This window comes from Rhinolophus sinicus, chromosome 18 (genome assembly GCF_057876585.1).
Source record: "Rhinolophus sinicus isolate RSI-liver-muscle chromosome 18, RSI-T2T, whole genome shotgun sequence".
NCBI lineage: Eukaryota > Metazoa > Chordata > Mammalia > Chiroptera > Rhinolophidae > Rhinolophus > Rhinolophus sinicus.
The window spans coordinates 36,200,449-36,228,428 of NC_142518.1; the positions used below are offsets into that span (position 1 = coordinate 36,200,449).

Here is a 27,980-nt window from a genome sequence, read left to right on the forward strand (position 1 = left end):
GGGCGGGTGGCTGCCAAGGCGGCCAATAGGGGACTCTCCAGCAGCTGAGCTTAGAGACTGCAGGGACGCCTCCACTAGCACCACCGCCTCCCAGTTTCCCCTTGTGGATGCACAGCCCTTTTGGCTCCACTCCGACCAGCGCAGAGTGGCCCAAAGAAACCGAAGAAGCGAACTCAGGACGGGATTTCTGAGGAAGGGGAGAGGACAAGTGCCCCACCCGCTCTGGGAGGGGGGCGGTGAATGATGAAGGGCCGGCGGCGGCGGCGCCGAGAGTACTGCAAGTTTGCACTGCTGTTGGTGCTGTACACACTGATGCTGCTGCTCGTCCCCTCGGTACTGGACGGCGGTCGTGACGCGGACAAGGCAGCCGGGCACTGCCCAGGCCTACAGCGCAGCCTGGGAGTGTGGAGCCTGGAGGCGGCGGCGGCGGGAGAGCGTGAGCAGGGGGCAGAGGCGCGGTCCGCCGCCGACGAGGGTGCGGGCCAGTCCTCCTGGGCACCGGGCAACCTCAGCAGCGCCGTCAGGGAGTCGGTGTCTGGTGAGAAGCAGCACATCTACGTGCATGCCACCTGGCGCACCGGCTCATCGTTCCTGGGCGAGCTTTTTAATCAGCACCCAGACGTTTTCTACTTGTACGAGCCCATGTGGCATCTCTGGCAGGCTCTGTATCCGGGAGACGCCGAAAGCCTACAGGGCGCGCTGCGCGACATGCTGCGCTCACTTTTCCGCTGTGACTTCTCGGTGTTGCAGCTCTATGCGCCGCCGGGGGACCCAGCTGCGCGCGCCCCGGGCACGGCCAATCTCACCACGGCTACCCTCTTTCGCTGGCGAACCAACAAGGTCATCTGCTCGCCGCCCCTGTGCCCCGGAGCGGCCAGTACCCGAGCCGAGGTCGGCCTCGTCGAGGACGCCGCCTGCGAGCGCAGCTGCCCACCGGTGGCTCTGCGCGCCCTGGAGGCCGAGTGCCGCAAGTACCCGGTGGTGGTCATCAAGGACGTGCGCCTCCTCGATCTGGGTGTGCTGGTGCCCCTGCTGCGTGACCCCGGCCTCAACCTGAAGGTGGTGCAGCTTTTCCGCGACCCACGAGCAGTGCACAACTCTCGCCTGAAGTCCAGGCAGGGGCTGCTGCGCGAGAGCATCCAAGTGCTGCGCACCCGCCAGAGGGGCGACCGCTTCCACCGCGTGTTGCTGGCGCACGGCGTGGGCGCTCGCCCTGGCGGCCCGTCCCGCGCGCTGCCGGGTGTACCACGCACAGACTTCTTCCTGACCGGCGCGCTCGAGGTGATCTGCGAAGCCTGGCTGCGCGACCTGCTCTTCGCGCGCGGGGCTCCCACCTGGCTACGGCGCCGCTACCTGAGGCTGCGCTACGAGGACCTGGTGCGGCAGCCGCGCGCCCAGCTGCGCCGTCTGCTGCGCTTCGCTGGACTGCGAGCAGTGGCCGCCCTCGACACCTTCGCGCTGAACATGACGCGAGGCGCGGCGTATGGCGCGGACCGGCCCTTCCACCTGTCCGCTCGCGATGCCCGAGAGGCTGTGCACGCCTGGCGTGAGCGCCTGAGCCGAGAGCAGGTGCGCCAGGTGGAGGCCGCCTGTGCTCCGGCCATGCGTTTGTTGGCCTACCCTCGCAGCGGAGAGGAGGGTGACGCCGAGCCGGTGGACAAGGAGACGCTGCTGGACATGGAGAACGACAGCGCCACGTAGACCCCACACCCGCTTCCCGGGGGGCGGATCCGGGTAAGCTCTCCCCGGGCGGGATGGGGCAGAAAAGGGTCTTGGGGAGCTTGGACCAGCCTGCATGGGGAGGGGGTGATGCTGTCCCAAATCTCACCCTGTCAGAATAGATCCAAGCGGTGGGAAAGCGCTGCTGGTAGAATTTGGGAGAGTCACTGAGATCTCCAGCTTAGTCACCTGCCTCCTCAGGGCTGAGATGAGAGAGGTTAAATATGCCTGAGGCAAAACCCGGGTCTCCCCACTTCCAGTCCTCTCTGTGAAGTAGGAGGTAAGGTCATCCCTCTGTTGAGAATTGGGGAAGCGGGAGAGGGAAGAAGCGTATAAGAGGTCTGCGGAGAGTAGAGAAGGTTTGAAAGTCTTAATGGAACTTGAGAGTGGGAATTGACATCAAAAGCATAGAATTTCGGAGATCATTTGAGGTTGATTATGACTTTATCTTGACGCCAGTCTGTCCTATGGGCAAACTTTTTGCACCAATGTTTGCAGGCACAGAGAAAGTCAAAAGCAGAGATTGGTGGAAAATTATTGACTCTTATCCTACCTCCCCCTAATCTTTTTTATATTTCTTCTCTGCCCCTGTCTCTCTGATGGACAGACTCCAGGGCTTTCCTTCTGAGTTCCCAAGCATACAAGCATAGGCAGGCCTCTCTTACAAAAGGTTTTGCACATGTGTGTGTCTCCGACTCTGGTGCAGTAGTGTAGAATGGACTTAGCTTTTCCCCTGGCTCATGTGGCGCCTCCCCCCGTTTGCAGGATATTTGACCATATCCCGTTTACATCAGATCCCAAAAGCTGCCTGGTCAGCTTCCTCTACTGCTGACCAGATCTCAGAGCTGGGCTTTCCCCACTTCACCCCATCCATTTGAGAGATGGAATCTTAGATTGGCAGTAGGAGCTTTTGGCTGAGACTGCAGAAATTTTGTAAAAAGACATTTTTTTACAAAAAAATGTCCCCCATTTTTGTTGTTGTTCTTCTTTCTCTGTAAAGCATATATCCTGAGATATGGGCTTAAATGATCTCAAAATGTGTTCAGTGTCTGCATCAGTGTATGGCCTGCACGTTCGGCTGAGGGAAGAGTTTATTTTGCATAATGCTGACCTTAGGAGTCTAGTTAGCAGCCTGGGGATGTGTTTCCCCAAATTGTGTGTGAGTTGGAAGGGTGCAGCTTTCTGCAATGTGCAGTCCAGAGGAGGAGGAAAAGCAGTGCCAGGCGGGTGGAAATTACTTAAGTTTCCATTCATTATTTTATAGTGTAATTCACTATTCCCCGGGGATGAAGCTCTGAGGGCAAAGTTGAAGATGTTAATGAAGATGGATTCTGTTGTTAATAGAGCCAGGGTTTCAGAGAGATTGCGGAAGCTGGCTGATTTTTTTCTCCCAGTGATTAAGTGGTTTTCTTGGTCAGTTTCTGTAACTGCTTAGGAAGTCTGTGTTCCTTCCTGATTTCCATAGTAAAGGAAGGTAAGGCACAGGGTGACTTGTCACATCTCAACAAAAACATCCTTTCATCTGTTAATCCTGTATTTACAAATATAGGTATCATAATGGTCCCTAACTCTCCTTCAGGCCAGAGGGACTGCCTCTCCAGGGCAAATGCTGCAGCATTTTATGGATTTAAGAACTGACAATCTCCCAGAGACTTTAGTTTTTTCCCTATTTTTACTAACAGTTATTGAGTGCTGACTGGGATGAGGTAAGAAAGAGAATAGGGAGGCGGGTTAGAGGACAAGTCTTTGTCCTCTAGGAAGTTAGAATCTGTGAGGATGACTACAGGGGAAGACCCTGGTGCTGGTATTTGGAAGGCCAACGGGGTTTCCTCTGCATGGCTGCAGGGACATCTGGGAGCCAGCTTTATGCTCTTCCATACTTTGGTGACTAAGCCCTTCCTCCCACATTTTTGCTGGAATTATTGGACACTTACCATGTCACCACCACCAGCCAGTAGATTTACTAAAGTGCTTGCATTCCTTGTTCCTGGAAAAATAACATTATTGACCTACTGATGAGTTTCTAAAAGTCTGTCACACTCTAGGGAAGGGAAGGGATCCTGATGTGCCATGCATTGAGTTAGACATTGTATATACATCATTATTTTGATATATTATCAATTTTACAGATGAGGAATGCAAGACTCAGAGAAGTCAAATAATTTGCCTGAAGTCACATCTCAGCTGGTGAGGGTAGAGCAGCATTGGTGTTCGACCCCAGTGCTCATAATCTCTCCATTGTGACACACCCTTACCTGGCCCTCCTTAGTGTCCCCTGGCAGCACCTTTGGCACCCAGCGGGCTTATAGGCTAGTCTGGGGTAGGAAACAGACTAAGATTTATTACTAATATGTTCCAACCACTGAACAAATCAATAAAATATTGCTGAGATGCCAACAGCACCTATACAAGAAAGCCAGTGAACTTCCAGCCATCCTCCCCGTGGCTGTCCTTCGCCCAGGGCATCTGAGCACACCCTCAGCTCAGCAGTGAAGAGGGGCTACATGCGAATTGACCTGAGTAACTTCTGGATGATTCATACCTGACAACCAGGATTTGACAGGGAGGGAGTCAGCATACATTTTAAGGGCTGGGTAGGGACCTCAGCATCCTGAACCAAGTCACCAACGCCCAGGCCCTTTCCATCTTTTACATTTTCTTGGAGTTCATTCACCAGCTTATCTTCCCACTTTCACAAGATGATAGCCTCAGCCACAGGCATCACTTCCTCACACAACTACTCAGGGTTGTTAAAATGCAGAAACAAAGGAATCTGGTTAGCAAGTAAGGGGTGGAGGAATTTTCCCTTATGTGTCTCTGTTTCCTTCAACCTGGTTATAAAACCTGTCCCAGAACTCCCTACCCACTGCCAACTTCCTTTGGTATCTCACTGACTAGAACTGACTGGGTCGCACGGCCTACCCTAGCCCAAAAATTAGTGAAAGGGACTGGGATCGTCATCATTGGCTTAGAACACATTACATCCACCTGAGGAGCTTTTGTTTTTAATGTCAATACCTGAGTTCCACCCCCAGACATTGTGATGTAATTGGTCCTGGGTGGGGTACAGGCGTTGAGATATTTTAAAAGCTCTCCAGGTGACTGTACTGTACAGCCAAAGTTGAGGACCACTGATTTGGACCAGTCATGATTCATCCCCTGAGTTGAGCCATTGCCACTGGAACAAGATGGGGACTAAATGGCTGTTAATGAGCACTGAACTGGCTGCCACAATAATTTATGTGAATGAACTTGGAACTCTGAAATTCCAAGCAGATATATGGTATTAATATGGAAAGGGGTAAACGTCTTAAATTATTCATGGCTCCATTTATCACCCTCTCACTTTCCTTCAAAGGCTTTGTTGTCTATACTCCTTATCTAATAATCCATCATTGTACACTGTCCACTACTGTTCCGAACAGACTGATATGCTGTCCTGTCTTTTAAGCATTTCTCCCTTTGACCTCTGCCCTTGGTAGGACCCATGATTTCATTCCTGTAGGCATTTAAGACATCTTGGCCCTTGTTCCTGACAAGATAGATGGACCATTTAAATGTAATTAGGAAAGAAGTTAAGTGTACTACAACCAAAGCCCCAACAGTCAGAAAGCTTTCTTTCCAAGGAAATCATCCAAACAGAGAAAGAAATGACTGACTCCATCAGAAAGAGCAATATCAGAATAATGGGCATACCAGAAGGAGAAGAAAGAGAGAAGGGAACAGAGAATATATTCAAACAAATTGTTGATGAGAACTTCCCAAACTTGTGGACAGAACTGGACCCTCGAATCCAAGAAGCAAATAGAACACCTAGTTACCTCAATCCCAACAGGCCTTCTCCAAGGCACATTGTATTGAAGCTGTCTAAAATCAACGACAAAGAAAGAATCCTCAAGGCAGCCAGGGAAAAGAAGACGGTAACCTACAAAGGAAAGCCCATTAGATTATCATCAGATTTTTCAGCAGAAACTCTACAAGCCAGGAGGGAGAGGAACCAAATATTCAAACTATTGAAAGAGAGAAATTATGAGCCAAGAATAATATATCCAGCAAAGATATCCTTTAGATATGAAGGAGGAATAAAGATCTTTCCAGACATACAGAAGCTGAGGGGATTTTCTAATACACAACCTGCACTACAAGAAATACTAAAGGAAGCTATTCGACCACCATCAACAGGGACAATTTGTGGCAACCAAAACTCAAAAAGGGGGAGAGTAAAGGCCTGAACTGCAATATGGGAATGGAGAAAGTAAGCATGCTGAAGAAAATGGAATACTCTAAATATCAAACTTTCTTTTCCATAAACTTAAGGGTAACCACTCAAAAAAAAAATCCAGAACTGAAATATATACTATAATAAAAGAAGAAACAGAGGGAAACATCATAGAATACCACCACACAGAAATAATAGACAACAACAAAAAGGCAAAGACACAATGGAGACACAGCCTTACCAGAAAACTAAAGATAGAGTGACAGGAAATCCTCAAATACCAATAATCACCCTAAATGTAAATGGACTGAACTCACCAATAAAAAGGCACAGAGTAGCAGATTGGATCAAAAAACTAAACCCAACCATATGCTGTCTCTAAAAGACACATCTCAGCTACAAGGACAAGCATAGACTCAAAATGAAAGGGTGGAAATTGACACTCCAAGCAAATGGTATCCAGAGAAAATCAGATGTAGTGATACTGATATCAGATGAAACAGACTTCAAGGTGAAAACGGTAATAAGAGACAAAGATGGACATTTCATAATGGTAAAGGGGGCTGTACAACAAGAAGACATAACAGTCATCAATATTTATTCCCCCAATCAGGGAGCACCGAAATACACCAAGCAACTACTAACAGAACTAAATGGAGAAATTGACCAAAACACAATTATACTAGCGGACTTAAATACATCATTGACAGCTATGGATAGATCATCCAAACAGAAAGTAAATAATGAAATAGCAGCCCTGAATGACACATTAGATGAAATGGACATAATTGACATATATAGAGCACTTCATCCTAAAACATCAGACTATACTTTTTTTTCTAGTGCACATGGAACATTCTCAAGGATAGACCATATATGGGGACATAAAATCAGTCTCAGCAAATTTAAGAAGATTGAAATCATGCCAAGCATAGTCTCTGATCACAAGACTTTGAAATTGGATACAAACTGAAAAAAGAAAGCAGGAAAAAAAAAATACATGGAAATTAAACAACATGCTTTTAAAGAATGACCCTATCAAAGAAGAAATTAGAGGTGAGCTCAAAAGATACATAGAAACAAATGACAATGAAAATACATCCAACCAAGATTTTTGGGATGCAGCAAAAGCAGTTTTAAGAGGGAAATTTATATCATTACACGCCTATCTCAAGAAACAAGAAAAATCCCAAATAAATAACCTCATGTTACACCTTAAAGACCTAGAAAAAGAAGAACAAATGAAACCCAAGGTCAGCAGAATAAAGGAAATAACAAAAATCAGAGCAGAACTAAACGAAATAGAGAACAAAAAGACAATACAAAAATTAATGTGACAAAGAGCTGGTTCTTTGAAAAGATTAACAAAATTGACAAACCCTTGGCTAGACTCACTCAGATAAAAAGAGAGAAGACACTAATTAACAAAATCAGAAATTAAAACGGGTAAGTTATCACGGGCACTACAGAAACACAAAGGATCTTCCAAGAATACTATGAAGGACTATATGCTACCAAATTCAATAACCTAGAAGAAATGGACAAGTTCTTAGAAACATATAGCCTTCCAAGGCTGAACCATGAAGAACTGGAAAACCTAAACAGACCGATCACCAGTAACGAAATTGAATCAGTCATCCAAAACCTTCCCAAAAGCAAAAGTCCGGGACCAGATGGCTTCACTAGTGAATTCTACCAAATCTTCAAAGAGGATCTAATACCAATTCTGCTCAGACTCTTCCAAAAAATTGAAGAAGAGACAGTACTCCCTAACTCATTTTATGAGGCCAATATTACCCTGATACCGAAATCTGGTAAGGACATCACAAAAAAAGAAAACTACAGACCAATATCTCTGATGAATACAGATGCAAAAATCCTAAACAAAATTCTAGCAAATCGAATATAACAATGCATTAAAAAGATTATTCATCATGACCAAGTGGGGTTCATCCCAAAGGCACAAGGATGGTTCAACATCTGCAAATCCATCAATGTGATACATCACATAAACAAAATAGAGGACAAAAATCATATGATTATATCAATTGATGCAGAAAAAGCATTTGAAAGATACAACATCCATTTACGATTAAAACACTTAATAAAATAGGTATAGAAGGAAAATACCTTAACATAATAAAGTCCATATATGGCAAACCCTCAGCTAATCTCATAATTAATGGTTAAAAACTGAAGCCCTTAACTCTACGTTCAGGAACACGACAGGGCTGTCCCCTATCACCTCTGCTTTTCAACATAGTTTTGGAAGTTCTTGCCAGAACAATCAGGCAAGAGAAAGAAATAAAAGGCACCCAAATTGGAAATGAAGAAGTTGAATTGTCACTCTTTGCAGATGACATGATGCTATATATAGAAAATCCTAAAGACTCCACCAAAAAGCTATTAGAAACAATCAACGAATACAGTAAAGTTGCCGGCTACAAAATCAACGTGCAAAAGTCCATTGCATTCCTATATAGTATATACTAACAATGAAATCTCAGAAAAAGAAATACAAAAAACAATTCCTTTTGCAATTGCAGCAAAAAGAATAAAATACCTAGGAATAAACTTAACTAAGGATGTGAAAGACCTATATTCTAAAAACTATAAGACATTTTTAAAAGAAATTGAAGAAGACACAAAGAAATGGAAAGACATTCGGTGCTTATGGATTGGAAGAATCAACATAGTTAAAATGGCCATATTACCCAAAGCAATATGCAGATTTAATGCAATCCCCTTCAAAATCCCAATGGCATTTTTTAAAGAAATAGAACAGAAAATCATCAGATTTTTTTGGAATCACAAAAGACCCCGAATAGCCAAAGCAATCTTAAGAAAAAAGAACAATACTAGAGGTATCGCACTCCCTGACTTTAGGTTGTACTACAGGGCTACAATAATCAAAACAACATGGTATTGGCAGAAAAATAGACACATAGACCAATGGAATAGAATTGAGAACCCAGAAATAAAACCACATAAATATGGACAGACAATTTTTGACAAAGAAGCAAAAAACATGCAATGGAGGAAAGACAGCCTCTTCAATAAATGGTGCTGGGAGATTTGGATAGCCACGTGCAAAAGAATGAAACTGGACTGCTATCTGTCACCATGTACCAAAATTAATTCAAAACGGATCAAAGACTTAAGCATAAGACCTGACGCAATAAACTGCATAGAAGAAAACATAGGTACTAAAATTATGGACCTTGGATTCAAAGAGCATTTCATGAATTTGACTCCAAAAGCAAGGGAAGTAAAAGCTAAAATAAATGAATGGGACTATATGAAACTTAAAAGCTTCTGCACAGCAAAAGAAACTATTGACAAAATAAAGAGGCAACCAACTGAATGGGAGAAGATTTTTGCAAACAGTGCCTCCGATAAGGGGCTAATATCCAAAATATACAAGAAACTCATGCAACTCAACAACAAAACAACAAACAACCCAGTTGAATAATGGGCAGAGGACCTGAAGAGACGTTTCTCCAAATAGGACATACAAATGGCAAATAGACATATGAAAAAATGCTCAACATCACTAATCATCAGAGAAATACAAATAAAAACCACAATGAGATATCACCTCACCCCAGTCAGAATGGCTATCATCAACAAGACAAATAGTAACAAGTGTTGGAGAGGCTGTGGAGAAAAAGGAACCTTCATACACTGTTGGTGGGAATGCAAACTGGTGCAGCTGCTATGGAAGGCAGTGTGGAGGTTCCTCAAAAAATTACGAATAGAATTACCAAATGACCCAGCAATCCCTCTCCTGGGTATCTACCCAAAAAATCTGAAAACATTTATACATAAAGACACGTGTGCTCCAATGTTCATTGCAGCTTTGTTTACGGTGGCCAAGACATGGAAACAACCAAAATGCCCTTCGATAGATGAATGGATAAAGAAGTTGCAGTATATATACACAATGGAATACTATTTGGCAGTAAGAAAAGATGATATAGGAACATTTGTGACAACATGGATGGATCTTGAGAGAGTAATGCTGAGCGAAATAAGTCAGACAGAAAAAGCAGAGAACCATATGAATTCACTGATATGTGGTATATAAACCAAAAACAACAAAAGAACAAGGCAAACAAATGAGAAACAGAAACTCATAGACACAGACAATAGTTTAGTGGTTACCAGAGGATAAGGGGGTGGGGGGTGGGAGATGAGGGTAAGGGGGAACAAATATATGGTGATGGAAGGAGAACTGACTCTGGGTGGTGAACACACAATGGGATTTATAGATGATGTAATACAGAATTGTACACCTGAAATCTATGTAATTTTACTAACAATTGTCACCCCAATAAACTTAAAATAAAAGAAAGAAAAATAAATGACTAGCCACCACCAAATCCCTCACAAAGCATTTTGAAAGTCATTCCATTTTAGTTAGGATACTATGTCCAAATGGCTTATGTATAAATATCACTGAAAGGAGAATCTGTTGTTTAAACACAGACTCTAAAGAACGGGCATTCGTTAAACATTGTTCATACATAGAATTTCTCATTCAATAAAATTTGATTAAATTCCCAATTGTACGTCTATGTGGGTGCAGAGGGCTAGAAATTAGGAAAGTGTGTGTGTGTGTGTGTGTGTGTGTGTGTGTGTGTGTGTGTACACACATAGATACCTGAGTGGCAGGGCTGCAGTAAGGTGCAAACAATTGTTAAAAACACATCCACATCCAAATCCTTATTGCTGCCGTGTGAGGTTAGTGCTGCTTTGATCAAGACATTCTTGGAGCTCCCTCTTGGGGTTGCCTTCCCAGATAGGACCCCTTCAGTTGATGGTGGATTTGGTATTTAGGAAAAATCGATATTTTTTAAGTCTGCTGAGCGGGTCAGGAGGAGGCTGGTCCTGCATAGGGAGGTGTGGCTATGAGGTAGTAATAGAGTTATTCCTTGGTTCATATGAAATCAGTTTTTATATTAGGGCACAGGAAGTCAGGCATAAGGGCCTGGCTCTCCTGGTTACTACTTGATTGATCTTGGGCAAGTCTATAAGCCTTTTGGCTTTAGTTTTCTTATTAATAAGAAGAAGTGGTTGAATTAAGAGGATTTCCAAGGCTTCTTGGTGCTTAAGGGGCGGTGACATTTATTGAGTTCCTGTTTTGTGCACTGCGTTACTTGCCTGTTATCTGAGTTAGTCCCTATCTTAGCTTTATGAGGTAGATATTATCAACATTTTATGGATGGTGAAAAAAGCTCAGAGAGGTTGAGTAATTGTCAAGGACAACACAGCCAGAGGATTAAAATCAGGTGCTGTTTATTTTGAAACTAGTGTTTTCAAAAAATTTTTTAGAAATAATATAAGCATGTGGTAAAAAAAAAATTTTCAAAAGTATAGGAAAATATAAAATGCCTACCAGTATCACTTCCTACAAGCAACCACTACATTTCTTATGACATATGTCTAGAAATGCTTTGTGCAAATTCAAACAGAAATATGTAGCCTTCTTGTAATTAAATCTTTTTAATTTCCTAAAATTTTAAAAATTGAGATATAACCAGGGTGCTCTTATGTAGCAAAGGGTATATGCTTTGTACATTTTGAGAAATAAAGGTCTTTAAAGTTACACTAACTTTCACTCCCATCAGCTGTTTCTTGGAGTGTCTGTTTCCTAGACTTTCAACAACATGGATTTCATCTATTTTTTTCATCTTAGGTAGTCTGATGGGTGGAAAATCCTCTTTTCCAGAGTCCTGGCTCTCTCTGCCCCTACAGTTCATCAGACATTGCATGATGGCCTCGTATCTCAGGTTGTGGGAACTGGGATGCCAAGTTGACATCAACTTCTTAGCCCTTCTGCAGTCCACATGTATTCGTAAAGTGTCACTTCTGTGATTCATTTGAAGGACTGGATACATTTTGAAATAAAAATGATCGTTTGTTTTTAAAACGATACTGACACATGATGTCAGGTTTTAGCAAGCTTCTTGTTAAGATGGCCTTCTGGTACTATTACAGTGGCTTGTACCATTGACTCGAACTTCAACTATTTCAGGACACTACCACTGGGGAATATGCTGATTTAAAATAAGGTTTAACTCTTCATACATTTTGTCTGTGCTCATGAGAGCCCTCTTTGTAGTCTGGGGGAGGGCAGAAGTACCCATCTGCAGTTGTAGAGGCAGGATTCAGAAGGTTTTCAGAGAGGTTTTTTAGTCTGGCCAGAGATTTTCTTCCTATTAATACAAATGTAATAGAAATAGTTGGGAATGATGCTTTTAAAACAACATTTATAAGCAGCTGGCTTAAAATTCCTCAGTACGCCTTTTCCCAGACTGCTCTCAGCATGAGCAGCACGGAAAAGAATGAAACTAAAAATGCTAAACTGGCCTTGGTTTTTTGTGTCTGATGCTCCAGTCAAACAAGGTGACTAATAAATGAACCTTTCTCTCTGTGTGCGGACTCCTGGCTCCTAATCCTCTTGCTTTCTGGTGGAACCCAAGGAACTTGCTCTATTGAAAGAAGCATTTCTGCTTAGGTGCAGTATAGAAGAACAGTAGGGACTAAGAAACAGTGCTGGCCCAAATTCAATAACACAGGGAAGTGAACTGTTTGGGAGCGGAAGAGGAAGCAGTTTCAATAAGAGAAAAGTTGCAGAGCTCAGTGATGTCTTTGTGAGAATGGGGGCCTCCAGTCTTGCTCTCTGTCCCCCTCAGTCCACAGGCACCAAGCCAGCATCCGTGTCTGACACTTCTGCAACTGGCCTTGTTCACATTAAAGACTGTCATGCTAGATACTGAGAAGAAATTGGAGCATCAGCTGATAGTGGACATTTTTAAATTAGGGATTAAGAGGCTGTAAAAGACGACAACAACCACGACCACCATGTTTGACTTCAATGTTGGCGATGTTTGGAATGAGCAGAATCTCCTCCCCTGAAGAGTCACATGCTAAAAATAGCCACTGAGGTCGACATGTTTTTACTCATGAAATGGAAGCTCTTTCTGTTAAGCATTACCGTCAGGCAGGAGTGTTAAAAGGAGAATTGTGAGGGCCCTGGGCAATCTCTAGGCCCTGGCATCAAGAAGCCTCAAATCTGACCTGAAATCCAAATGCCTAGGCGGGATGGTTTGGAGAAATTACTATTGTGTGATTAGGATTGTTTGGGCATGGTAACCAGCAGACTGGAAGCAGAGAAAACAGCCTAACTGAAAGTCGGAATATTACAGAGACATTTGTAAGGTATGGGAAATAGGCAGGGGTGCAAGTCTGCGAGTTCTTTTGTAAAGATGATGAACTGAAGAGTTATGAGCAGCCCCCAGCATGAACTGGGAGGCTAACTGAAGCAGTCCTCACATACATGCAGATAAGGTGAACATTAGGGGAAAATGTCTGAGAGCTTCAAAGACACTTTCCCCATGACTGAGACCAGACTTTACCAAAAAGGATGCATTACTGCTTCGGCGAGGGTATGGGAACAGTAAGCCAAAAATACTAAGATCAAGATAATGTTTTAAAAATAGGACTTCCTTTGAAACAGCCTAGAGCTGGCATATGTTAAATGGACAGATTTTTAGAAGCAATAAAAGCAGATGCTGTCTCTTGCTCTAATAAAGGATGTCACCAACAGGGATGTAATAAAGGGAAACAACACATTTTTCAGGTTCTGTAAACAACAAAAAATTACATGTTGTTCCCTTTCTGTGTACTACCCCCCCAACCCCCCCTACTCCAAGCTAGGAATCGCAAAGGGAACTATTTTGCAAAAAAAACAAAACAAAAAAAACCAGATGGTTGGCTGAAATTAAACATACACACCCAAATAACAACAAAACTCTTAGCATGATTGAATGCCTTTTACATTAATTCTATTTTTATTCCTCAACAGTCAAAGGGGAAGAGAAAGAGTTTTGACCTCAGGAAAAATCCATATCCTGCTCCTAAGTATGGCAATCTCTGGCAATCCAACAGGACCCACGGAAGGACTGGTTTACATGCCCCATAGTCCTGTGCCAACATAAAACTACTCTCAGCCATGGGTCATTTGATCCCCACCAGCCTGTTTACAGGGCTAGAAAAGGGCAGAACAGACACAGCACCTCGCTCTGCAGGGAGAGCTACCTGAAGTGACAGGCTAGACTATGGCTAACACACAAACTGTACACTGACCAGTCATCCTAACCTGTGAATCCTAAAGCTGATGAGGGCAGCCCTTGTGCCCCCCACCCCATCTCAGTCACTCCATTGGCTGATAGCCCCACTGGAGGTCAAAGGGCTGCCTGAGTGGCAGGTGCAAGCTTTGGTCACTTCCCAGCCCCATGTCCCTACTAACTCCTGCCATTCCCACTTGGTAGATGACAAACATCTGCAGGTGGGTGGTCAAATATATATTACAAAGTACTGACTCAGTTCCTTTATTTGACTTGGGAATGACCTTACTTACAAAAGCAATTATGTATGCCAATTAAAATTATGTCTCAGAACAGTTCAATGAAAGGAAAAAACAAAAGTCAAGTAGGCGAACTCAGCTGTTTCCAAGTTTTATTAATACTGGTTTGGAATGCATTCATTTTGTTCTCAAGTGAGCTCAAAAACTTGGGAAATTTTCAGTTGGGGCTGGGTATGATAAAATTGGAAACATTATTATTTTATTGTTTTGGGGAAATACAATGGCCATTTAAATTTTGCACTAGCTGACTCTGGGGCTTAACTAATGACTTGCATGGATTGAGATTTTACTCTGAATTCTGGAACAGAAAAGTAGGTCTTTTCCTCCCGTTGTTGGCAGGGTGTAGGGTAGAGGGGCGTCTCAGCTCTCTGCATGGCTGCCCCGGTCTAGGCATGTGACTTCTCCCCTAATCACTCCCTGCACTCCCCAGACAGGAGGTGTGTGTGTGTGTGTGTGTGTGTGTGTGTGTGTGCACTCAATCCCTGTTTTTCCCTGAAGCAAGAGTTGTTTCAAGTATTAAATACAACTAAAACTATTATATTATTGACTATTGCAAGTATCCTGACAACCCCTGCTATTTCCACTTAATTTTTCAGATTGAAAGTACGAAAATGATTTATGATGTTTAAAATACATTTCCAGGCTACGGGGGTGGTGCAGTTAGATTAGCAAACTAAATGTTTCCTATTACATTTTGCCTTACAGTCACAGTGAAGGAATGTTTTCTTGCGTTTTTTATATTTCTGGTATTTCAAGTATTATTTTAACATTATCCTTAAGAAGCTCCCCCTTTTTTTCAAGAAAAAAATCAATAACTAAATGGCTGTATTCTTGTAAACATTGTCAGCCATTTCTGTTTTCCTTGGCACTGCGTTTCACTGATGATTGGAGGTCAAAACAAAAAGGTTAAGAAAGCTTAACCCAGGTTAACAGATAAGCTTAGATGGCAACATCCACAGAGGGTGGTTCCAGGGTTGGATGCTGGCAGAAGACCCTATAAGAAAATGTTGCCGACAGTTCCAAGATGGCAGAGTAGCTAAACACTATGCCTGTGACCTTTCATGAACACATTAAAATTACAACTAAATTATAGAACAATCAACCTGGAGAACCACCTGAAGTCTAGCTGAATGGAAGTCCTATGACTAAAAATATAAAGAAATCACGTCGAGACTGGTAGGAGGGACAGACTCATGGAACGGGCCCCAAACCTCTGTGTGGCGCTGAGAATCAAGAGGGATATCTTGACCATGGAGGTTCCCCCCAGAGGAGCGAAGGGCCCCAGCCTCCCACAGCAGGCTCCCCAGCTTGGAGTACTGGTGCCAGGAGGAGGAGCCCCAACAACATCTGGCTATGAAAAACAGTGGGGATTCTGACCATCCAGGATGATGGAAGGCTGCAGGAAACCCAGACATCCTCTTAAACCACCCACACACAGACTCACTCTCTTGCAGGCACTCACCTTGGGCTCTAACAGAGGCATGGTGACTCAGGGGGCCTCAGAGACAAACGGGGGTGCAGACTGAGGTATGTGGCTTTGGGGGAGGACTGGAGGACAGTCAACATTTTCCCTGTGTGAGATCCTACTCCTGTGCAGCCTGCAGCCAGGCACCATCTTTCCTGTGTTGAGCCTGCCTCCACCATAGCCAAATCTGAATCTGATTGGCCTGGTGAGCTCCACAGCTCTGCCCTGCTAACTCACTGGGACCCCGCCCCACCCAACTCCCCCAACACCACAGGCACTTTCTCCATGAGCAGCCAGTCCTGCCCACATGGCACTCTTGGAAAACTAACAGAGTCTGGCAGGCCCCCGGCAGGCAGCAACTGGCCTCAGTGTGCTCTGAGACTTTTGGTGAATAGATCTAGGGTCAGTACTGACACGAAACCAGGATTTACATTAACATGGTGACCACAGCTCTTTCCATTCTAATGACTCCCTGAGACTCTGCCTCACCCAACTTGCATATCATACGAGGCTCTATCAGTGGCTGAACCTTAAGTGAGCCGGTAGATGGCAGCTGGCCGTGGGGTGTCCTGGCTTTTTGCAGAGCAACTCCAGGGCCAGTACTGGTGGCAGCCATCCTCTGTTCACAGCGTGGCCTCTCCCACGTGACTCCAGGGTTAGCACAGGCAGCAAACAACCACGGATTGCTTTGTAGCTCCTAAAGGTACTCCCTGAACAGTCACAGGCAGTGGGTTACCTGAGCCTGCACCAGAGCCCCTCCCAAGAGGCCTCAAAACTAACATACTTGAGGTTGGCTTCGGACACAGCAGAACACCACCCAATTAGCCCCACAAGTGGCACATACAAAGGGTGATCGCAACAGGAACCAGAGCCTCTGGGATGAATCCCACTCAGTGGGGTAAGACCCCAACACAGCAGCCCATAAGCTGTGGATTTGGCCAAACCCCACAGCCACTCAGCCTAAGGGTCAATCCCACCTACTGACATGCCAATAGCAATCAAGGCTCAACTATAACAGGAGGGCACACACAAGGGACACTCCTGGAGCATCTGGAGCAAGTGACCAGAGAGATCATGTCACTGGGCCCCACAGGATACCTACTATATAAGGCCACCCAGCCAAGAGTGGGAGACATAACAGCCCTACCTAATACAGTGGTACCTCGGTTTTCGAACATAATCCATTCCAAAGACCTGTTTGAGTTCTGAAACGTTTGAAAACTGAGGCACAGTTTCCCCATAGAAAGTAACACAAAATGGATTCATCTGTACCAGACCTTTAAAATCAACCCCTAAAACTGCAAATTTAGCATGAATTTTACTATCTAATGATACCATAGATCCATAAAATTTACGACATTTGTAAACGGAAATGTTTGTCAACGGAGACATTCGAAAACCAAGGTACCACTGTACATTGAAGAGAAAAAAAAAAGAAACAGAGAGGCAGCCAAAATGAGGAAACAAAGAAATATGTCCCAAATGAAAGAACAGGAGAAAACTCCAGAAAATGAACTAAACAAAATGGAGGCAAGCAAACTACCAGAGACAGAGTTCAAAACAATGGTTATAAGGATGCTCAAGGAACTTAGTGAAAAATTCAACAGAGAGATAGCAAGCATTAAAAAGGACATAGAAACGAACTATAAAAAGGAAACAGTCAGAAGTGAAAAATATAATAACTGAAATGAAGATGCACTAGAAGGAATCACCAGCAGACCTGATGAAGCAGAGGATTGAATCAGCAATTTGGAAGACAAGGTAGCAGAAAACACCCAATCAGAACAGCAAAAAGAGAAAACAGTCCAAAAAAGGAGAACAGTTTAAGAGACATCTGGGACAACATCAAGCTTAACAACATTTGCATCATAGGGGTACCAAAAGGAGAAGAGAGAAAGCAAGAGATTGAGAACCTATTGGAAGAAATAATGACTGAAAACTTTCCTAACCTGGTAAAGCAAATAGACATACAAGCCCAGGAAGCACAGAGGGTCACAGACATGATGAACCCAAACAGGCCCACACCAAGGCACATCATAATTAAAATGGCAAAGGTTAAAGATAGAGAGAGAATCTTAAAAGCAGCAAGAGAAAAGCAGTTAGTTACCTACAAGGGAGCTCCCATAAGACTAATAACTGATTTTTCAACAGAAACTTTGCAGGCCAGAAAGGATTGGCACAAAACATTCAAAGTGATGAAAAGCAAAGACCTACAATCAAGAATACTCTACCAAGCATAGCTATCATTTAGAATCAAAGGACAGATAAAGAGCTTCCCAGATAAGACAAAAGCTAAAGGAGTCAATCACCACCAAACCAGTATTACAAGGAATGTTAGAGGGACTTCTTTAAGATGGAAAAAAAAAATCAGCATTATGAATAATAAAATAGCTACATATCTACGTGTATCAACAATTACTTTCAATGTAAATGGATTAAATGCTCCAATCAAAAGACATAGGGTGGCTGAATGGATAAGAAGACAAAACCCTACATATACTGCCTACAAGAGACTCACTTCAAATGGAAAGACCCACAAAGACTGAAAGTAAAGAGATGGAAAAAGATATTTTATGAAAATGGAAATAAATGGGAAAAAAAGCTGGGGTAGCAACACTTATACAGCCAAAATACACCTTGAAACAGACTATAAGAAGAGACAATGAAGGATCCAGTAATCCCACTTCAGGGTATTTATCCAAAGAAACCAAAAATACTAATTCGAGGAGATGTGAGCATCCATATGTTCATTACAGCACTGTTTACAATGGCTAAGATGTGGAGGCAGCCTGGGTGTCCATCAAAAGATGAATGGATAAAGAAGAGGTGGAACATATATACAATGGAATGTTGCTCAGCCATGGAAGGAAAGAGGTTCTTGCCATCTGCAGTGGCATGGATCAACCTGGGGGGTATCGTGCTGAGTGGAGTATATCAGACAGAGAAAGACAGACACAATGTGATTTTGCTTATATGTGGAATCTAAAGAATAAAATTAACAAACAAAACAGAAACAAAATCATAGATACAGAGAAAATTTTGATGGTTGCCAGATGGGAGGTGGCTTGGGGATATGGGTGAAAAAATGGGAAGGGATTAAGAAGTACAAATTGGTTGTTACAAAGTAGTCATGGGGATATAGGGTATAGCATAAGAAATATAGTCAATAATATTGTAATAACTATTTATGGTGTCAGATGGGTACTGGATTTGTTGGGATGATAGATGGGAGTGGGTTGGGGAGCAGGGTAAAAAAGGTGAAGCGATTAAGAAGTACAGATTAGTAGTTACAAAATAGTCATGGGGATATAAAGTGAAGCATAAGGAATGTAGTCAATGATATGGTAATAAATGTGTATAATACTAGGTGGGTACTAAACTAGTCAGAGGGATCACTTCTTAAATTATATACATGTCTAACCACTATGCTGTACATCTGAAATTAATATAAAATCATATTGAATGTCAACTGTAATTGAAAAATTAAATAGGAGGGAAGATAAAGAAGAATAAGAGGTTCAATGTTCCAGGTGTAAAATAAATAAGTCATGGGGATGTAATGTACAGCACAGGGAATATAGTCAATAATAATGTGATAGCGTGGTATGTTGTCAGATAGTTGCTGGACTTATCATGGTGATCACTTCTTTAGGTATATAAATGTTCAATAACTATGGTGTACAGCTGAAACTAATATAACATTGTATATTATTAATAGCTATATATTTAGTAAAAATCATTTAAAAAAATCGAATCACTACATTCTACATCAGAAACTAATTTAACACTGTATACCAAGTAAATTAAAAATATACATACATTTTAACTATCAAAAAAAAAGAAAGAAAGAAAACGTTGCCATTGAAAAGGAGACTAACGCTGTCCTCAGCCCATTTGTTCTGGAGTGGGTCCAGGAGGAAGGCTATTACAATGGACTGGAAAGTAATTCACCAGTGATAACAGGACCTGCTGAATACCCGGAAATCTCAGATCCCTCAGCCCAAGTGCCAAGTCCCAGCACCAACTTTTAGCATCTGGGAAGTCACTTTTGGTGGTAAACCCAAGACACTGCACCTGGCACAAGTGAGTGGGCGGGAACAGGCGCATACTTCCGGAGGTGAAACCAAGAAAACCTTGAAAAAGGGTGGGTAAAAATCTACAAGCGCGATTCAAGGAGGGAAGCGAGGTGTTTGTGCAAGTTCTCAGATCCAGTTGGGAAGCCCAGGGCTCAGCACCCAACTTGAAAGTGGACAGGAAGGCCACTGAAAGAGGCAGAGCTGCAAGTTCATTTGGTTGAACCTTCTGTTCTCAAACTTTAAAGTCAGCAGGAAGTTGATTCTTCCTCCTCCCCCATCGCAGCTGAAAAAGTATGATTAAAATGCAAAGAGTGTGTCTTCCTGAGTTATTCCGCTGTAGCCCTGGAGGCTCAGCCGGGGTCAACTGCATGCAATCGCAGTCCAGCCTCCTTAACCCGGAAAGAAGTTTCCCTTTGATGGCAGTGAAGCTATTTGTAGGTCAACCAGCTGCATGTAAGGCCCACTGGTCATTTAAATACTCAGGGGAACTGTAGCAAAGGCTATAACACACCCCATTCATTGGAGTATGACTTTGAATCATTAAGTAAACAATCCATTTTTTAAAAGTGCAAGCAAATTTCTGAATTGAGTATTAAGCAATGACTTCACACTTCAATGCCACATATTTAATTTTATACATGCTTCACAAAACATTGGTATACAGAAATCTCTTTAATTCTGGAAATTGTTGTGCTAAGGCAGTTTTTAAATTATCTGTTTTCTATTATCACACAGAATAGGTCTTTAAATACTTTTGACTTAGGAATGACCAGAAGGGTCTACACTCATTTCAGGTTGTTCAGGCAGTAACAAACATTTTCATTCTCCCCCAACTCTGGGTAAGTGGAAATTTTAACCAAGAAATTTAGTAGCTTAAAATTTAATTCTTCACTGTAGGTGGATGATAAATTGAGTGTTTGGTTTTTAAATACACACCCAAAGTTGAATACTCCATAGCTCCAACTGGATAGGTCCCTATAGTATTAAGAAGAGTGGGGTTTGGAGTGAATTTAATTCTTATCCTATGTCCAAGACAGTGGGGACTTCGGAATTTTGGGAAACATCACACTAGGAATGCATGGACATGTTTATGTTTTAAACACAACAAAAAAGCATATTGAAAAATGGTAGGAAATTTGCTGATAGTTTTTTAGAGTCTACTTGGGGCTACAGGCTCCATGGATGTGTAAGTCAGGACTGGAAGGTGTATGAGCATCCCTATCCTGGTTCAGTGACACTCAGAAACTAGAGACAGAAACAGGATGATGGGAACCCATTTCTAGTGTGAAGAAAGGAAGGGCCTTGTGAGGTTGCCGCCTATACACTGCGGGCTGCCCAGGCATGATTAGCAGGACTTCAGAACAGCTCTTCAAATACCACAGAGGTAGTAATAGATCTTTCAGAGCTCCTGTCTCTCCTCCCTTCCCACCTTGTGTTGCCAGTGATTTGATTTAAAAAAAATTGAACTTGAGTGAAAAGCAGCTTTCCAGGTAAGTTAAAAACATTTTAAAGAAGATTTTTAATTAAAGGATGTAAAGAGTGCTTATGGGTCCAGAGGTTAGACTGGTAGTATCTCCATAAACGTTTGTTGGCACATGGTATACCAGACATTTAGCACTTGGTTAGTCATGGACAGAAAACCACCCTGAGTTACTGCCAAGCTGTTTCCAGGTCTTTAAAACAACCCAAATGGAGAGCTGAACACAGTGCACAAAGAAACAGTGACAGAAAATTTTTTTTTATTTTTAAATAATTATAGACACACAGGAAGTTGCAAAAACAGTACAGAGAGGTCTCCAGTGTACCCTTTACCCTTCACCCAGCTTCCCTCAATGGTAACATCTTATACATAGATCAATATCAACAGCAGGAAATTGACATTGGTGCAATCTACAGACCTTAGTTGTCAACAGTTTTTACATGTGCTAATTTTGAGTGTATTTGAATGCATAGATCTGTAATTTCATCACATATAGATATGTGTTAACACCATCACAATCGAGATACAGAACTATTCTGTCAGCACAAAGAATCTCTTTTGTGCTTTATAATATCTTTATAGTCACATATTCCACCCCATCCTACCCCTATGTTTTCTTGTAACGTTTTATATTTGTTTATTTTGCCTTTCTTTATAAATTTTAGTATAAGCTTATCTATATGTAATTCCATGCTTCAGTTTGAGTTAATTTTTGTATAAAGTGTGAGGCTTGGGTCAAGGTTTATTTTTTTGCCTGCAGATGTCTAACCACTCCAGCACCATTTATTCAAAAGACTGGTCTTCTTCTAATGAACTGCTTTTCCACTTTTGTCAACAATCAGTTAGCAGTACACATATGTATGTCTATTTTTAGGCTTTTTCTTCTCCTTTGATCTGTGCATCTGTCCCTCCACCAATACCACACTGTTTTGATTAATGTACTTAGATGTAGCTTACCATTGAGTGGAGTGATTATTCCACCTTTATTCTTTCCAAAAAGGTGTTAGCTATTCTAGTTTCTTTGCCTTTCCATGTAAATTTTAGAATAAGCTTGTCTATATCTACAAAAGGCATTGATGGACTTTGATAGAAATTTTGTTAAACCTATAGATCAATTTGGGGAAAATTAACATCTATACTATGGTGAGTCTTCTAATTGATAAACATATTTATGTCTACTGATTTACATCCTGTTTGATTTCTTTTATTAGTGTTCTGTAGTTTTTAGTGTACAAGTCCTTTACTTGTTTTATTAGATTTATACCTAAGTATTTAATTTATTTTGAATAACTGTAAATAGTACAAGCTTTAAAATTTGGTTTCAAGATGTTCATTTCTAGTATATGTAAATAAAATTGATTTTTAAATATTGATCTTGTATCCTGAAAACTTTCTGACTTCACTTATTAGTTCTAGGAGGGATTTATGGGATTTTCCATGTATATAATCATTATCATTTGCAAACAGGGACAGTTTTACATCTTCCTTTCCAATCAGTATGACTTTTATTTCCTTTTCTTTTTTTTATAATTTATTGGGGTGACAATTGTTAGTAAAATTACATAGATTCCAGGTGTACAATTCTGTATTACATCATCTATAAATCCCATTGTGTGTTCACCACCCAGAGTCATATCTCTTTCCATCACCATATATTTGATCCCCCTTACCCTCATCTCCCACTCCCCTCCCCCCTTACCCTCTGGTAACCACTAAACTATAAAACAACAAAAGAACAAGACAAACAAATGAGAAACAAAAACTCACAGACACAGACAATATTTCCTTTTCTTGTGTTCTTTCATTGGCCAGGACTTCTAGTACTATATTGAATACGAATCGTTAAGGGCAGACATCTTTGTCTTCTCCCTGATCTTAGAGGGAAAGCATTCAGTCTGTCGCCATAATGAATGAGGTAAGATGTAGGTTTATGTAGATTTTTAAAATCAAATAAAGGCAGTTTCCTCTATTCCTAGTGTGCTGAGAATTTTTATCATGAATGAGTGTTAAATTTTGTTAAATTCCTGTTTGGCATCAATTGATTTGATCATGTGTTGCTTTCTTCCTTAGCCTGTTAATATGGTAGATTACATGGATTAATTATTGAATGTCGAACCAGCCTTGCACCCTAAAATAAACCCACTTACTCATTACTTAAATCTTTTCATATATTGTTGAATTTGATTTTTTTATACTTTGTTGGGGATTTTTGTAAGTAAGTTCATGAGGGATATTGGTCAGTCGTTTTCTTTTTTTATACCTAGTCTGATTTTGGTATCAGGGTAATAATATCCTCATAATTTTATGAAAGAGACTGTGTAGAATTGGTGTTAATTCTACTTTAAATGTTTGGTAGAATTCTCCATTGAAAGTATCTGGGCCTAGAGATTTCTTTTGCCATTTTTAAACTTGATCTATTTGTTCCCTCTGTTTTTTTGCTCCTGTTTCTCTTTTGTGCCTTCTTGAGGGTTACTTGAACATTTTTTAGAATTTCATTTTGATTTGTTTTTTTTAATTACTGTTGACATTCAGTATTATTTTACATTAGTTTCAGGTGTACAGCATAGTGATTAGACATTTATATAACTTATGAAGTGGTTCTCCGAACTAGTCTAGTACCTACCTGTTACATACATAGTTATTACACTATTATTGAATACAACATTATTGAATATGCAGTGTTTTTCAATGTATAACTTTGCATGCTTATTTTAGTGGTTTATTTTGATTATGCATGTGCAACTAATCACAATCTACTGCTCTCAACATTTTACTACCTCAAGTGAAGTGTGGAAACTTTATGTCCATTTGGATTACTTTATCTTGTCCCCTTTATAAGTCTCTTACAATATTTTCTCTCTACCTTGCTTCCCCCAAAATAAGACCTAGCCAGACCATCAGCTCTAATGCGTCTTTTGGAGCAAAAATTAATATAAGACCCAGTATTATATTATATTATGTTATGTTATGTTATATTATATTATATTATATCTGGTATTATATTAAAATAAGACCAGATCTTATATTAATTTTTGCTTGAAAAGATGCATTCTTAGAGCTGAGGGTCTAGCTGGGTCTTATTTTCGGGGAAACACAGTATATATTGAGAACCATGTCATACAATGTAAAAATTTTTACCTCAACTATCAAATATTTTTAAACTCAGGAGAATAGTCTATTAAATTTACTCCTATTTTATCCTTTCTCTTGTTCTTTTTTCATTAGTAATGCATCAAGTTTCCTTCTTCTATCATTTCCTTTCTGTTGGAAGAACTTTCTTAGCAGTTCTTTTACAGCCGTTATATTGGCAACAAATTCTCTTCCTCAATCTGTTTTCCCTTTTTCTGAACTTGGATGAAATGAACAGATCATTTATTATCTTTTTTTACTCTATCTTCTCTCTGTTGCTCAGATGGGGTAATTTCTATAGTTCTGTTTTCAAATTCACTAATTCTTTGCTCTGTCATCTCTATTCTGCCATTTAGCCTGTCCAGTGAGCTTTTTAAATTTTGGTTATTGTATTTTACAATTCTAACATTTCCATTTGGTTCTTTTTTATATTTACTTGCCAAGAAATTATTTTTTTCAAGTGTGTTCATAATTGCTAGTTGAAGCATTTTTATGATAGTGGCTTAAAAGCCTTTCCAGATAATTTCACTCTCTCTTTCATTTCAGTTGACATGTCAGTTGTCTTTTCTCATTCAAGTTGAAATTTCCCTGGTTCTTGGTTTGACAGGTAATGTTTTCATTGTATCCTGAACATTTGAACATATGTTATTACTCTCTGAATTTTATTTAAATCTTCTATTTTAGCAGGTCTCCACTGACACTGCACTGGTGGAGGAAGGGGGTGGCACCTGGTTACTGCCAGGTGGGGATGGTAGTCCAGAAGTTCTGGCTTCCCACTAGGCCTCTACTGATAGGAGGGGGGATTATTTCTGTGGTGCTTGGTTTCTGTTTTTCTACGCTGGCCCTGTTCCTGCCTTTTGGCTAGAGATAACAGGCTTTTCTTGAGGCTTTTTGATCTGTGACCACTGGAATTTCTGGCCTGCTGGCTTCTTTAACACCCATTCCAGGATGTAGAGGAGGCAAAGGGAACTCACAGCTATGTTGTTCCTCATTTCCCAAGATTTCTAGTCAGTCCACCTTCTTCTCCCCACCCTTCAGATTCTTATTTTGCTTTATATATCACGTTTGGGGATTTCAGTTACACTTTGTGGGAGGAATAAGGAGAAATATATTTACTCTATCTTATCCGGAACCAGAGTTAGCCCATCTGGAAACTGGTTTTTATTACACTAAATTATACTGAAATTTGACATGGTGGCTGTTTTTTATGTAAATAACCTCTACTAATAGAATTCTAAAAGTTCATAAAGGTCTTTATGAAATTAGCTTTTCCTTAATGCTGAATGTGAATCTTTATTGTACCTTTTAATCACGTTGAAGTGCTCATTTCCAAATGCTGCATCAGTAGTTCTATTAAGGTGATGGACTGTTTCACCACATTAGAAAATAATGTCGGGGCCGGCCCGGTGGCTCAGGCGGTTAGAGCTCCATGCTCCTAACTCCGAAGGCTGCCGGTTCAATTCCCACATGGGCCAGTGGGCTCTCAACCACAAGGTTGCCAGTTCAATTCCTCGAGTCCTGCAAGGGATGGTGGGCAGCGCCCCCTGCAACTATGATTGAATATGGCACCTTGAGCTGAGCTGCCGCTGAGCTGCCGCTGAGCTCCTGGATGGCTCAGTTGGTTGGAGCGCATCCTCTCAACCACAAGGTTGCTGGTTCAACTCCCACAAGGGATGGTGGGCTGTGCCCCCTGCAACTAGCAACGGCAACTGGACCTGGAGCTGAGCTGCGCCCTCCACAACTAAGACTGAAAGGACAACAACTTGACTTGGAAAAAAAGCCTGGAAGTACACACTGTTCCCCAATAAAGTCCTGTACCCCTTCCCCAATAAAAAAAATTAAATAAATAAATAAATAAATAATAAATAAATAAATAAAATCATGTCAAATTTGGCACACATCCAGGATCAGAGGAAGGATCACAAGAAACCAGTAGCAGAACTAGTACTAACATACCAAGAGTCAGTACACTCTCTGCTGCTCCCACACTATGACACAAGCAATATGTTTTAATGAAAGAAGAAAAAAGTTCAGAGGAAGGACTCATTGCTTATATACAGTTGTACAGAACAGCCAATTGTTGGCATGATTTATTTTGCACATGTGAACCAGTACACAAGTGAAGGATGGAGAGTTCCATGGTTTGTGCCTAGAGGGACAGCTTTAATCTCAGCTCTAACCCCTACTCTACCCAGCAGGTCTCAGAAAGTTCTATTCTCTTGGACAGGTACCCTATAGCAGCAGCTGCAGAAAGCACATTCATACCATGTTTCCCCAAAAATAAGACCTAACTGGAAACTAAGCCGTAACATGATTTTTCAGGATGCTCGTAATATAAAATAAGCCCTAATGCATCTTTTGGAGCAAAAATTAATATAAGACCCGGTCTTATTTTGGGGGAAATGCAGTAGGGCTTATTTTATATTACGAGCATCCTGAAAAATCATGCTTAGTTTCCGGTTAGGTCTTATTTTCGGGAAACACGGTACTGACAAAGGTACCCCCATCTTTTTCCTGCCTTTATTCTCACCAAACAACTCTTGCATCATATTTTTTCCTGGCCTGTCTTCACAAAGCAGAAATGATAGATACTGGTTTGGTATGGATTTCCAGCATTGGATAATGCAGCTTAGATAAGGAAGATTAAAGGTTTCATATTTAAGAGGCCTTACATCATCAGGGCTCAGCAGGCTTTCTGTCTGTGGATTTCTGTGTTCTGAAGTTCAAACATCCTTTGTTCCTTCCCTTCCAGGTCAGTCACCATGAACCAGGGCACTCAGCATGTTGCCTCAGCACTGGAGAAGCTGCGCTGTGGAAGCAATCTATCACACTGTCAGAGACCAGGACTTGATTTGGTACCAACTGCTGTGCAGTTCTGCAGAGCAGGAATGTCATGATCTTACTAAATAATGACCAACACATTGGTTGAGACAAAGTTTCCACTAAGGAAGTGACAGTGCAATGTGGATAATTATGCTAATAAAGTAAGAAGAGCTTTAGTTCCCAGCCTGAACCTGCCTCTGCTGGAGCCATTTCAACAAGGTGTCCTCACAACAAAGAAGAGACATGATTTGGTACCATTTCCCATCAGCAGGTGTCTGGACAAAACATCAATGTGAATAAGGGCCAAGTGCAGTCCTGTGTATCTTGATTAAGTTACTTATTATTCAATAAAAGGTCTGAGTGGTAATCTTTCAAAGCTGATTCATCTTCTTCAAATAGTTTACTTCACCCTTGCCTCTGAACCAATTTTTAAAAAGTAATTTCTCTCCCTGGGGTGGAAAAACTCTAATGAATAGAAACAAATTTTGCTTTTAAATTGTTATATCTGGTATTTTTGTAATTATATTATTAAATGACTCCAGAGTCATGCTAATGACAGGATTTGTTTTGTTTTGTTTTGTTTTGTTTTGCTAGGAAGCAGATTTTATGATGTGGTTTGATTGCATGGTTCAAGGAAA

General features: G+C 41.5%; 1 protein-coding gene across 2 annotated transcripts; it reads left to right on the top strand.

Annotated features, from left to right (window-relative positions):
* Positions 1 to 25: 25 nt before the first annotated feature.
* CHST7 (carbohydrate sulfotransferase 7) lies at positions 26 to 27,903 on the top strand. 2 transcript variants are annotated; one of them, XM_074324034.2, is made up of 2 exons: positions 26 to 1,734; positions 11,637 to 12,373. In XM_074324034.2, the coding sequence occupies exon 1, from the start codon at positions 241 to 243 to the stop codon at positions 1,699 to 1,701; it is 1,461 nt and encodes a 486-aa protein (XP_074180135.1). In that variant the 5' UTR covers positions 26 to 240; the 3' UTR covers positions 1,702 to 1,734; positions 11,637 to 12,373. The 2 variants fall into 2 exon arrangements, with proteins under 2 accessions (XP_074180135.1, XP_019572974.2); XM_019717415.3 differs by lacking the exon at positions 11,637 to 12,373 and adding an exon at positions 27,272 to 27,903 and having other exon boundaries at positions 27 to 1,734.
* Positions 27,904 to 27,980: the final 77 nt, after the last annotated feature.